Source organism: Cimex lectularius, unplaced genomic scaffold, assembly GCF_000648675.2.
Source record: "Cimex lectularius strain Harlan isolate CLEC.00 unplaced genomic scaffold, Clec_2.1 scaffold196, whole genome shotgun sequence".
Taxonomy (NCBI): Eukaryota; Metazoa; Arthropoda; class Insecta; order Hemiptera; family Cimicidae; genus Cimex; species Cimex lectularius.
In genome coordinates, this window is record NW_019392958.1 from 285,082 (window position 1) to 299,903 (window position 14,822).

General features: G+C 34.6%; 1 protein-coding gene across 1 annotated transcript in view; it reads right to left on the reverse strand.

Annotated features, from left to right (window-relative positions):
• LOC106666554 (zwei Ig domain protein zig-8) overlaps positions 1 to 14,822 on the reverse strand; it is a 658,162-nt gene that overhangs the window by 56,125 nt on the left and 587,215 nt on the right. The window contains exon 5 of the mRNA XM_014393829.2: positions 2,506 to 2,633. Coding sequence (XP_014249315.1) covers positions 2,506 to 2,633 — 128 coding nt within the window. The remainder of the gene's footprint in view (positions 1 to 2,505; positions 2,634 to 14,822) is intronic.

The following is a 14,822-nucleotide window of genomic DNA, read 5'->3' on the forward strand; positions in this document are numbered from 1 at the left end:
TTGTATAAACAGGTTTACAGAAGACATCCTTTAATACGAACTGTTCAATTAATACTTTTAAATATGTTTTGTATAAATAAAGTTCACAGTTAATTTTGGTACAGTGCGAAAGTATTAGAATGTACCAAAGATTCGCTTATAAGTTTTCTAAGACAAAGACTTCACGGTCGGCAAGTGAGAACTTTTGCACGAAGTTTAAATCGCATTCTACGGTACGCCATGCGAGAGAAGCTCCGTTAAGTATTGAAGCCGCACGTATTGAACTATGGGAGCTAAGTCCTTGTCCTTAGTGACCTGTATGCGAGATTTCCAGACGGCCATCTTTTATACACCGACGGGTCACTCCTAAATGGAGGAGTAGGGTGTGCATTTTACGATCCCGCAAAATTACAGCGAAAAGTTCTTCCACAGTACCTATCCATATATAGTGAAGAATTGATTGCTATAAGGGAAGCTATGAAGTATGCGAATGATAAGCAAATCCCAAATGTCGTCATATGTACAGATTGTCATAGCTGTATTCAAAAACTTCGTAATGACAAAAAGTTGTTTATAGCGGACTACATTATCATCGAGATTCTTGAAGTTTCAGCAATGATCAGGTCTAAAGGGCATAAAGTAGTAATCACCTGGATCAAAGGCCATACGGGTTTCAAACACAGTGATGTAGATCGGCTAGCCAAATATGCCACCACAACGAACAACACTTTAAATGTAGCTGTACCCAGAAAAGATCTGCATGCTATATTATGGTTGCTTCAGGAGATAGATTGACAAACCAAATACCTTTCAAACAACAAAGGTATATTCTACAAAAATATGTTTCCGTTAGTAGGACAAGAGCCTTGGTTCAGCAAAGAAAACAATATAAACAAGGCCTTTTGCAAAACTATGGTAAGGTTACGATCCATTCACGGACTCTGCAAGGGATACCTCAACAGACTGAATATATTACAATTAATTAAGGTTTTTAGTCGAGATAAAAAAGACGATGGCACGAGCGGGATTCGAACCCACGACCTCCGGCTAGATGAAGTCCATGTCCAGAAAAATTGACTTCGATCCATTCGGACACCAAAACATGAAAAATGGCAAAAAGAAGAGAAAATTCTAACGGTCGAGATGGAAAGTTGACGTCACTAATTTTCCAACTCGACCAAAAACCTTAGATAAAAAGAATAATTAATTGGTATTGTAATAATATTTAAGATTAATTTTTCGAATAAATAACAATAGTATTTAAACTATTTAAATATAAATATAGCTGTCGAATTTCATAGTTTTTTAAATCTAAATAATTGTAATTTAAAATTCTATACCATAATCGTCAGTTTATTCTACCTGGATTTGCATAAGCGCGATAGAATACAAAAAATAATTTTTTTTCTCTGCTTTCGCAACATGAATAATAATTTTTCAATTAAATAATATTTAGGAAATGTATTGGTTGAGATAAAAAAGTCAATGGCACGAGCGGGATTCGAACCCACAACCTTCGCCTAGATACGCCGCTGCTCTACCACTTGAGTATCGTGACATCGATCCACTCGGACACTAACTTCCCATCTCAACCCCACCTTTTGAATTTTCCCTCCTTTTTGCCATTTTTCAAATCTCGTGTAATCGGATTGAATTCTCGACGACAAATGAATGACCTCAAAAGGTGCGGTTGCGATGGTGACATTGGTGACAACAAATAAATTCTTTTCAATTAATTAAGGTTTTTAGTTAAGATAAAAATGTCGTGAAAAATGCCTAAAAGGAGGGTGAATTCAAAAGGTGGGGTTGAGAAGAGAAGTTAGTGTCCGAGTGGATCGAGGTCACGATACTCAAGTGGTAGATCAGCGGCGTATCTAGCGGAAGATCGTGGGTTCGAATCCTGCTCGTGCCATTGATTTTTTTATCTCAACTAAAAACCTTAATTAATTTGTAATATATTAATTGGTCAAGCGAACCACGAAATTAGTGAATTTAAAGACTGAATATATTTCCATCACGTACTGTGAAGAATTTGGAACATACTAGGATCTTGAACACATTATCATGCTCTGCAGGAAACACGGGAATAAACGCAGAAATATGTTTAATGATTTTAATGCCAAAGAAATAAATCTACAACCGCCTTATGTATACGGTACTTTGTTATCGTCAACCAATCAATTGGCTGTATATCGTGAGTTGTATAAAAATATCCTAATATCTAGTTCTCAATAATAATAATAATAATGCAATAATGTAAAAAAAAATGGCTGTATAAAAATCTTTTAGTAAAAAAAAGTCCTTGTTTCTATTTATGTTTTTCCTTCAAACCGCATAGATAAAACATTGCCTGAAAGATTCGCTTCTCGTATTGTATGGCAATTTGGTAGTGAAGATGGAGGAGAAGACAAATAAACACGGTAAATAACAAAAATGGAGATATTTCAGATATGAAAGCTTTAATATTTTTCTATTATCCTTAATAAATTATTTGAGTTGAATCGCCGATATAATAAATATAACTACCTGAGAATTATGACTCCAGAGGACTGATGGAGGAGGTTCCGGTGCAAACCTAACCAGGCATGTCAGGTTGATAGTGCTTCCTTTTTGTATGAATACGTCTGGCCCTCCAAGAATCTCTGTTACTGGTTCTATAACAAAAAGAATACGATATTATTTTTTTATATAATTATCTTTTGAACAAGTGATAATGTCTTTTTATACGGTATTAATCCTAGGCCGGTCCCCGCCAAATTAGCGATTTTTGTTGAAAATCAACCCATTTAATTTCAAATTAACCCGTTTTAACTCTAAATTAACCATTTATAATTTAAAACATACCCTTGCGTAAAACTGAACTTAAAATTAAGTTATCCATTTTTTACTAAAATTTAGCCATTTTAATATCAAATTAATTCGTTCTTTTAAAGCACTATAAAAACTCAGAAGATGGTACAAATTGTGATCGTCTGATTTAAAAGTCTTGTATATTTAATGTGTAGAATAATTGATCTATTAGAAGGTCATATGAAAATTTAATAAATCAAAATTAAAAATTCTATAAAATAAAATATAAAAATTAAAGATTCTTTTTTAATGTGATAAATGGGGGTTTACATAGCCAAATTATTTTATATTTAAAAGATTAAATCAAGAACCATTTGTTTTTATGATTAATTTTATGTTTTTTTAAGTTTAATTGTAATTCATTTTCATATGGTTTTTTATTTCAAATGGTTTATTTATTTTTTTTTAATACGTGCTCCATTTTATACCACCTTTTAGGTTTACGGTGTTTTGAAAAAAAAGTTCACTTGAAATCAAAAAAGGGGTAATTTCATTTAAAAAAATGTTAGGGATTAAAAAGGTTCATTTGGAATTAAAACTTGTTCATTTGAAGGTAAAAAATGTTTAATTTGAAATTAGAAAAGACAAATTAGATATTTAAAATTTGGATTCATTTGGGAAAATGGATTTATTTAGCGTAAATTGAGCTACATATTCACCCTAATAAATACATTCAATATAGAGAAGAAGTAGGAGAGACATACAAACCAGTACATTTATTAACTACTGTATATATGGTTAAATGTCAATACTATCATGGTGGATTCTGTAAATAAAAGTAGTTCAGTGCCATATAAACATTTTTCCTATATGGCGTTCCTGAGATATAAACATTTTTGTGATTTTAATTTTTTTTTAACATAAAATTTCTCAACTTTAGCGGTATTAAAATACAAATCGGACCTTTATTTCGCAAACTAGATTAAATTTTGCACAATGTAACAACATTTGCGTTAAAAATTAGTACTTCCGTATACACAGTAGCGGCCCAAAGTAAACAAATGGCAAAACCTATATTTTTTGGAAATACTCAATTGTTGCTCCTGCAATGGCTTAAAATGATTAAAAATTATTAAAATTGTTCTAAATTCGAAATCTAGTATTATCTAATTTTTGTTACCAACTAATAAATTTTTTTTATTAAAAATACGACATGTGCTATGATCTTGGGATGCCGCTCTCCTGGGTTTTCGGTATCACTCTTTTCTACATTGCAAAAGAAATTTCACTAAGAAAAGTTCTAAAAACGGTAAAAGTGAGTACGTTCTTGTAATAAATATAAAATAAGGCTATTTTGGTGAATTCCTCGAAAATTTTGATGGAAAAGTCATAAAAATCATTGCACGAGTCACAATAAAGTATTTCGAAAAAACATGGATTTTGCTGTTTGTTATCCTTTGAGCGGCTACTGTTCGGAAGGGCAAATTTTCAAACGGAAATGTTGTCATCGTGATGAAAATTTAAATTAGTATGGAAAAAACAAAGGTCAGGTTTGTAATTTAATAACGCTAAAGTGGAAAAGTTACGATTTTTTGTAAAAAAATCTCATTTTAGATTAAAATCACACAAAAATTTCTCGTTCTGATGGCACTGAACTGTTTAAACTAGTGAATCCACCATGACTATATTGACGTTTAACCCTGTAACACCCAGTATATATGTATAATATAACAATAAAATAATCTCAACTTAAAAGAAGGAAGCGGCTGCTCTACCACTCTGTCACGATAGCTCAAGTGGTAGAGCAGCGGCGTATTTAGCCGAAGGTCGTGAGTTCGAATGCCGCTCGTGGCACAAACTTTTAAATTTCGACAAAACCTTACATAAAAATTATTATTTAGAGATCGTGATGCGTCTGGTGTGACGTAGGTCTTAGAAAAACATTTTCTTTATCATGCGCGTTTCGGCCTTTATTGAGATCATTTTCAGTGCTCAAAGTGTTTGTTTTCCGTGTAGATATGTCATCCTTGTGTGTCATGTTGAGACTCTCAACACGACACACAAGAATGACACAATTACGCAGAAAACGAATAATTTGAGCTCTGAAGATGATCTCAATAAAGTTCGAAACGTTGGCACAATAAAGAAAAAATATATTTTATATTGGCATTAATTATTTTATAGTCTTCTAGGAGTAATTTTTTTTTAGATGCAGACTCAACAAGGGTTAACTTCAACTTAAAAACATTAATTTCCAAATTAAAGAGGTTAAAAATAAATTATAATGTGTTGGTTTATAATTAAAAATGGTTAATTTTGTACGAAAAGCTATAAATCTTTTCTTTTTGTAGCCATAATTTTGATGGCTTTTATCGTAGAGATTTGCTTTCTGACATGCGCGAACATAACAACGGAAAATAAATAAAATTTTCACGAATGTGGTTGACAAATAGTTACAAAAATCGAATTGAATGCGGCCGAACCGTACACAAATTGGGACGAAAAGAAAATCTCTGATTGCCAAAAAGGAATTTAACATCTGGAGGTAACAACGATTTGAACGCAGGTCCCACTCTGCAAAAGGGTTGATAAACGAGTAATCACGTCTTCAGGAAAAATGACACCTTCTGACTATAAATAGAAATCCAGGAATCGGAATTGTTGTAAACCTACCGAAGGTTAAAGAAAATGAATAAAAGTATTTGGACGTCAGGTGATGCCAATTTGGATATAACAGGTTGTCAATTTTAACTCCGACATGGTTAGGGACCTTCAGAATTACATTTGTAGTATCGAATTCTAAGAAAATTGTGTTCTATATACATCAAATCTCTATTGTTCTACATCTTCCAGAAATCATAACTCTAATATTTTTCACAAATTAATGCTAAATTTATTCTTAAAATATAAGGATAAAAGTCATGGAAATATCCTTACTTTACTTTTTTATGGGGAAAAAGAAAGATGATCCTTTCCAATTTAGCCCGATTTTTTTTCAATATAGGCAGTCGGCCATGCGTAATAAATAAAATGTAACGATATTATACAAAAGCCAATGTATTGTGTCCAAGATAAAACACATTTTAATTGCCCTGTTCGTATTTCACGAAACAAATGTACAATGGTTTTTGTTTTGTAAGACCTAAGTTAAAAAAGAATGAAATTAACGACGAGCGAGTGGCCCTACTGTCTATATTACAGTAGACTTAATTAACAAGCAAAGGAAAAAAACCGTGACGAATACGTAACTTGTTTTATAAGAAATACAGAATTATATAGAACAATAAAAATTATTTAAATATGCTCAAATTTCTAACGATCATTATCATTTTTTTAAAATAGAAATTCAATTATCTATATATGATTTTTCGAAATGAAAATTATTTGTCACAGGCAGGATTCGAACCCATGACTTTACAGGAGGGGATAGAGCTACAGACTATTGATCCAAAGATCATGGGTTCAAATCCCGCATATGGCACAAATTTTTTATTTACAAAAATCGGGTGTGATTAATTTAATATATATTTTGTAATAAATACAATAAAAATTAACAACGAGCGCGTTGTTGTCTATATTACAGTAGAATTAATTAACAAAGTATAACAAAAAATCCCTGACGAATACGTAACTTATATTATCAAAAATACAGAAATATTTATAATAGTTAATAATTATAAATACGTACACATTTTAATCGATCATTATCGTTAATTTTGTTTTAAAAATTGAATTAATTATAAACCATTTTTTGAAATGAAAAATGTTTTTTACAGGCAGGATTCGAACCCATGATCTTAGAGGGGTGGATAAAGCATCAGAATAATGATCGAAAGATTGAGGGTTCGAATCCCGCATATGGCACAAATTTTCCATTTTCAAACATCGTATATAATTAACTGAATATACATAACAATAGATAAAATATAAATTAACAACTAGCAAATTACTGTTTATATTACAGTCGACTTAATTAACAAGTAATTAAGGTTTTTAGTTGAGATAAAAAAGTCAATGGCAGGAGCGGGATTCGAACCCACGATCTTCGGCTTGATACGCCGCTGCTCTACCACTTGAGCTATCGTGACCTCGATCCACTCGGACACCAACTTCCCATCTCAACCGCATCTTTTGAATTTTCCCTCCTTTTTGCCATTTTTCAAATGTCGTGTAATCGGATTGGATTCTCGACGACAAATGAAATGGCCACGGAGAGCTTTAGTGAAATATACTTCATTTTAAAGTATTAAATTCACTAATTTCGTGGTCCGCTGGACCAATTAATATATTACGATTAATTAAGGTTTTTAGCTTTAGGTTAGCTCAAGTGGTAGAGCAGCGGCGTATCAAGCCGAAGATCGTGGGTTCGAATCCCTCTCGTGCCATTGACTTTTTTTCTCAACTAAAAACCTGAATTTATTGTAATATATTAATTGGTCAAGCAGACCACGCAATTAGTGAAATTAGTTATATCGTTTCGAAATGAAAAATATTTTTTAGAGGCAGGATTCGAATCCATGATCTTAGATGGGTGGAAGGAGCATCAGAGTTCGAATCTCGCCTATGACATAAAAAAATAAGTATATTTAACTGAAAATATATATCGTAATAAATATAATAGAATTATATATAAAATATAGGGAAAAGATGTATACAGATTAACAGGTACAATACGTCCGATTGGTTTTTGTCATTTATTTTATATTAAATTTAATTAATTTTCACATAGACTGGAAAAATAATAAGAAAAAGCATAATGGAATAAATATATTAATTAAAGTTTAAAAAAGTTGATATCAGCCTGTTTTACTTTCGAATTTGATCGGAAAAGTCTCTTCAAATTTAGTAATTTCTTATAGAAATAACGACTTTCTGCATATTGTGTAAAAAAGCTCTTATTTTTCAGTGATGTTTACAGGCTGAATATGATAATGTAGAGAACCATAAATAAAAATCTACCGAAATTACTTTTTGAGTTGGGATGCGGTGAAGGTAAAACGGCGTACGAAACTGGCTATGTCAACACGCTCTCTCGTCGGAAAAAGCCGTACGAATAATTGATTCCTTTAAAGTTAAACGAAGAATGAAAAAGGTAAATCAATTATTAAAAAGCTGCTTGAAAGTTCGGCCGATTGGGAAAAGTACGAGTCGAACTCCGCGCATAGCACACAAGTACAAATAACGAATTTAGTTCGCGTTAACCAATTCAATGCCAGATCGAAATCTTCTCGCACCCACTTCTCGGTTTTGTTAATTAAAACGTCTTTTCATGTTGTATAGAAATCTAATAACCGTTTTATATTAGTTTTTATTTGACTCCGTTTCCCGGCCTGAGTGAATACAAAAATCAACATTCTCTTGAATAAATTAATTAAATTTTTTACTACAAAGAATAAAGATTTCATAATAATTTGTTTGAAAAAAATATCTTTTAAAAAGCTGTACAATAACGCTATTAGTAATTAATTAAGGTTTTTAGATGAGATAAAAAGCCAGTGTCACGAGTGGGATTCGAACCAACGACCTTCGGCTCGATACGCCACTACTCTACCACTTGAGTCACTATAGCTACAGCTATAGCATATCTAGCCGAAGGTCGGGTGTTCGAATCCCTCTCGTGACACTGACCTTTTTATCAACTAAAAACCTTATTTAATTAAAAGATATTGATTGGTCAAGTGGACCACGAAAAATAGTGAAACTATTAGTAATGTTTTTAATGAAGAACGAATGGCTTTATGAGCAAATGGATGTGTAAGAACCTCAATTTTTTAATCTTTTTAAAAAATGTGTGGTGTTTAGTGACCGTTAGTTAATGATTATTTGGAGATTGTGAGATGCGTTCTAGTGTGACGTAGGTTTTAGAAAAATATTTTTTTATCATGTCAACGTTTCGATCTTTATTGAGATCATCTTCAGGGCCTGGGTTTTATAAACATTGTTTGTTTGTGTTGTGTTGAGAGTGCCAGTGTGATATTGATGTTTTATGTATATATACGTTGGATTTTGATGGGGTGGCGAGGATAGTCGGGATAGAAAGACATTTTTTTATATGAGGAGTCGGGTTCTTTGAGGTGAAAGGACTTCCCCACCCCTTCAAAATCCAACGTATATATACATAAAACATCGATACCATACTGGCACTCTCAACACGACACACCAGAATAACACATCTACACGGAAACAAACACTTTGAGTGAGGTAAAATATTTTGATTGAATCTAAAATTTTCTAGCATTGCATAAATTCATTTTTGTCACATCATAAATGTATTTGTACAATTTAAACAATGTGTGCAAATCGCAGGACCTGAAGATGATCTCAATATAGATCGAAACGTTGGCATGAGAAAAAAAATGTTTTTCTAAAATCTACGTCACACCATACCGCACCTCACAATCTCCAAATAATTTTTTTTTAAAAGATAGCTCCTACATAAAATTAATTGTTTTCAACGATCCGGATTTCAAGCTTATAGCTATCGTCAGGTTGAAGGAGCACTACAACCACATCTCTCGACCTGGATTGTAAACTGAAACCCCTCCCACAGATCCACCGGGGATAATAGATACTAAATGAATGATAAAAGTAATACATAATAACTTAATTAATTGGATTATTGTATACGTCTAATATTATTTACGTACATATTTAAAATAGGAGATAGATAAAAATCAATTATATAATTAATGCATTTATTCAAATTTTTCAAACCAATCTAGTTCCCTCCAATTGTTGAAACTAAGCAACTATTACAATTCATTAAGGTGTTTAGTTGACACTAAACTCCTTTTTGCCATTTGAGGAGGGAAAATTCAAAAGGTGGGGTTCAGATGGGAAGTTAGTGTCCGAGTGGACCGAGGTCACGATAGGTCAAGTGGTAGAGCAGCGGCGTATCAAGCCGAAGATCGTGGGTTCAAATCCCGCTCGTGCCATTGACTTTTTTATCTCAACTAAAAACCTTAATTAATTGTAATATATTAATTGGTCAAGCGGACCACGAAATTAGTGAATTTAAACTATTCAACTATGTTGTATTTAAATTGTAATTGAAATTGTGTTTTGTTTTTTAGATGGTCCTTAAATTCCGAAAATTTAGGCAAGTGGGATTTTACTCTCGTTTTTATTTCTCTACCGCTTTGTCTTATATATTTAATTTCGCAATCATTACAATTAAGTTGGTAAACCCCGCTTTTTGCCAAGTTGTCTACCTTGACTTTAGGTTTTGAGAAGACATTTCTAACATGTAATCTAAAAGCTGTAAGCTAAAAAACAGCTTTTGGTCCGAAAAGTCAATAACTATCATTTTAAAAGATTGAACGAAACACTCACTCCACGTTTTAATATTACCTCATTTCTTCCGTGAAATAACTAGAAATCGGGCAATCAATGAAATATATGTTGTCTTGTATGATGGAATTTATTGGGATAACTGAAAATAAAATAAAAATAGTCATTCAAAATATCCAATGTTTTCCCTACTTTCCCGGACAAATATGTAGATTTTTGGGGAAGAGTGAATGAAGTTTGATGTGTGACAATAATTTATTAGCGTGAATAGAGCGGTTTATATCGCAATACTCTGAGGAATAAGTACTCTATGGCAGCGTTAATGGCGTCTGTTGTGTGAATGTAATTTAATAGGATGAATGGAGATTAAATGTCTTCCTCAGTTCCGCCTTACTGTACCAATGTTAACGAGTATAAATTCTTTTTAAATATATTGATTTTTATAATAGTTTTGTGCTTGTTATATGTACATTTTATTCACGACTCCATTCCAAGATAAAAAGATGCTGGCAATGGAGAGAGGAAAGAAAGAGTCGGTTAACATTGAAAGCCTAAGATGCGAATACAAGTTGGCTCCTATGTCAGAAGTAGGAAGAACATTCGATAAGGAAAAGACAGCAAAAAATGAGAATACCAAAGGATTTTGAAGGGCATAAGTAGGACGAAGCGATTAATGCTGGGACGTCCCAATGCCCCGACCTGAACACCGCAATCCGAACCTCAAACGCTAAAAACGCAAAAAAAAAAAAGATTAAAAGGAAGTGGCACTATCAGTGGGCCGGGTCGACAGATAAGTTGTCACATCCTCCCAGGGAGTTGTAGCACACTCAATGTGGAACTACAGAGACGACGGATGGTATAATGTGGTTAAGGCTCAAGATCTTGAAAACGGGCACCTCGTGTCTTCATCCACGTCCCTCTCTCAATCCAGGTTCCTTCACTCTTTCCTGAGACCCCTCCCAACCCTTGGTTACAAGGGGGCGTGTCCGGGTATAAAATAAATGTGCAGCCCTGAGGGCGTGGCAACCTCTCTAAAGCACAAGCTGTACTCGTAACGGCCACGCGTCGGCATCAGATCCTGATCAGAGAAACACGAGGGTTAGGGTACCAGATCCTATCTGCATAGACGGGGAGGGTGCATAACCATATGTACTACGGGGTAACAGAAATGTTCCAAAATTCAGGCCCTGTTACACGGTGACTGGAGTCGTAGTGGTTCGTGGTGACGCCCCTGGCGGGAACTTAGAGAAGAGGCTGTCTTTTACCTGTGACTTTCGCACGAACCTTGCGTATGACCACCGTTATACACCCGGCTCACGGGATACGGCGGATAGGACGGCAGCTTATAAGCGTTGAGGACGCTATGATTATACTAAAAAGTTCCTCCAATGCGTGAGTAGTGGCGGATGGGAAGGGGTAGTGAATTGGTTGCTCCTACTCGAGTATGCTTTGCACGTAGCTGTAGGCTGAGCTCGATTGGAGGTTTTTACCGTGCGGTCTCCACTAGGGGGTGGTTAGCAATTCCACTTTAAACAAAACCGCGGCCGGAGCGGATCCGGAAGTTTCTACGCTGGGGAAGCCTCAATACTCTGGTAGAATGGCCTTCTCTACCTAGGAAGTACGCGGGAGACCAGGCTGATGTATTTCGGCTTAGGTAGCCCTGTGCGCGGGGCATACGGTCTGATGCTTAATGCAGACCCGACTACTCGGAATTGGCAAGCGGGGAGCGAGGTTGTCTTCGGGCTGAGCTGCCTCTACACCAATTCTGCGGCAGTAACACGATTCTGTCATATTTGGAGGTGCGTCAGCTCTCATCTTGAAAATCAAAACGTACGATAAGGCCAAATAGGCTAGGCGCGGACGTTAAAGATTCATTGTCCTTTTAAGGACGACCGAGTATACGGGAAAGCATGTCACACACCATGTCAATAGCCTTGGAAGATCGGACTCGTACATCTTGTACCTTAACTCATTTAAGGATAAGCCATGTGAGATTGACCCAAGGACTTACTTGTGGTATAAATCCCGCTTATGTGTCCCGCATGTAGAGAAAGTTTGGTCGATCTATCCCACCTATAGAAGGGTACAATTGCTTGGTTCCATATAGAGGGCGCGTAGGAAAGCCACCAGATGTGAGAATCGTGCTTAAGTACGGCAGCGAGTATCTGGGGGCCCTTCCGATTTTGGAGGATACACGGTTGTCTTATATAACACTGATAGTTTTGCATTCCTGGCGTGTGTTGACAGTGAGTGTATGTATTTGCATGGAGGAAACTACACGCCTCTCAAAAGGTTATATGAAGGTTTAAACGGTAATTAAGGAAAATCAAGTACTCCATCACCTTAACGGAGTGAATCAGTTCTTCTAAATAAGAAATGATTTATTTAAGAATAAGTGGTAGACTGAATGGGGTTGGTTTCATGAACTGATTACGTTGGGGGTTGAAATGACGTAGCCCTTGGGGACCAACCTGAGTGTCCGGACGGATAAAACCGAGATCCCCGGGCTGCCAACACCCGAGGAGGATGATTTCGAGACCTGCCAGTAATTTATAGTAGATTACAAAAACTGGAATTTCCAGTGGACTGCGAGAAATAAGAGGCACAAATTTGTACACGCTTTGAATGTTTGTACATGGGTGTGCAAATTTGAACTTATATAAATCATTAATCATTCAAAGTGCGAGCAGTTTTTTAAAATGATTTTCTTCTTGCTTATTGCAATACTATCAATATATTTTTTAACTTCTGAAAAAACTCCACGAAACATGGAACAGAAATAAAACATGTAATAAACCTGAATGAAATAAATAAATGGTTAAACAAAATGTGGCTATTGTAAACTCATTATTTATTATATAATTTATCTATTTCATTATACTCATACTATTTACTTAAATTAAAAGCACGTATGTCAAACTGTATACTTTTTTGATAATTAATTTCACAATTTTTCTTCATTCAATAGTGGGATTTTAAACATTGACCATAGATGATAACTTAATTGTTTTTAGTAAAATGTATATAAATATACACTGGCAGACAAAAAATTTCGCCCACTTGTAATATAATTTCATTTGTAGATATTTTTATATATTAATCAAAGTTTCTCGTTTTTTAACGTTTAATAGTTGAGTTTTTGTCAAAAAGAGTAAAAAAATGTAAATTGCTAAGGAAAATGAAAAACTAATAATTAAAAAAACAGACTGATAAAATTTGTATAAAGTTTTTAATTAACATTTCAAAATCGCTTATTTCCTAGAAAGACGCCTCGGCATACTTTCTACAAGACTGGGAATTTCTCTTTGCTGGAGGTCACAAAGAGTCCTCTCAAGATCGTGGAGTGTATCACGAAGTGAGGTACGTGCTCTTTATTCGTCTTTTGAGGTTATCCCATAAATATTCGATGGGTTTCAAGTCTGGAGAACGGGCTGGCCAGGCTATGACCCTGATGTTATACTGTTGAAGGTACGTTTCTATGTGCGAGCGAGATGTGGACGAGCATTATCGTGCAATAGAAGAAGATTGTCGCTGATATCGTCGAAGAAACACAACGCATGATATTCCAAAATTTTATCCACATAACGAGTCAAAGCTCCTCTACGAACAACTCTGTGTGACTCTCCATTGAAATGCCCGCCCACACCATCACTGAGCTACGTTGTTTGGCTCTGGGGAAAATCCTCTTCGTTTCTTTCATTTTGCCGTCTACACTCTCTTTCACGCCCATCTGGAGATCATGGAGCAAATCTATACTCATCTGTAAAAAGTACAGGAGACCAATCGTCCAAAGATCAATGTCTGTGTTCTTGAGCAAATGCGAGCCGTGCAACTCTGTCGATTCTGGTCCTCTTGCGGGTCGAAAAACCAACAGTCCAAACTGATTTAATCTTCTTCCAGCAGTGCCTACAGAAATTTGGACAGTTCGAAATTCCTAATGAATCGCTTCCATAACAGTAAGGTGCCGATTTCGCAAAATTTTCACAGCCAAAAAACTGTCATTCTGTGGTTCTGTTACCTTAGCACGTCCAGAACCGTGGCTTCTATGGATCGACCTAGTTTTTTGAAAACGTACAACAGCGTCTCACAGAATTTCGTATGGAACTCCGATGAAAATAATCGCATATATGATAAAAAGTTCATCATCAATAAGTACCACACCACGCGCATCATCCTCATAACTAAATGGCATTTTTAAGTTTAAAAATTGAAATTAACAAACCGACGATGAAAACTAACCAGTTTATTCCTTCAGAAGTCAAATGAGACTGAAAAAACATTTTAAATTCCGTCAAAAGTAAACATTGAAAAATCCTTTATCCTTGTTGTGGATTAAGGATTAAATGTGTTTACCTCTAATTAATATTCCCAATTTAAAACATAGCATAAACAAATATTAATTGGTAAAAACAATGAGGCAGATTAAGGGCAAAATTTTCTTTTATCTAGAAAATCAATTGGGCGGAATTTTTTGCCTGTATATTATTTATTTTATTGTATTTGTATTCTCATTTAAGAACAATTTATTTGGATTGCAATTCATGTTATGTAAAATATAGTTAAACTAGTAAATTAAAAGAGGTTGAAAGCTAATAATTTAGTATGATCTATGAAAACAAAGAAGAGGAAATAGTTATTCAAAGCTTCCTCCCTGTACTGGATATAAACCGTACCTGAGAAAAACCTCACACTAATCAGTGTTGTTTTTATTTAATTTTTACTATCTGTGATATTATATAAAACTATTCTAGTCATTTCATAGT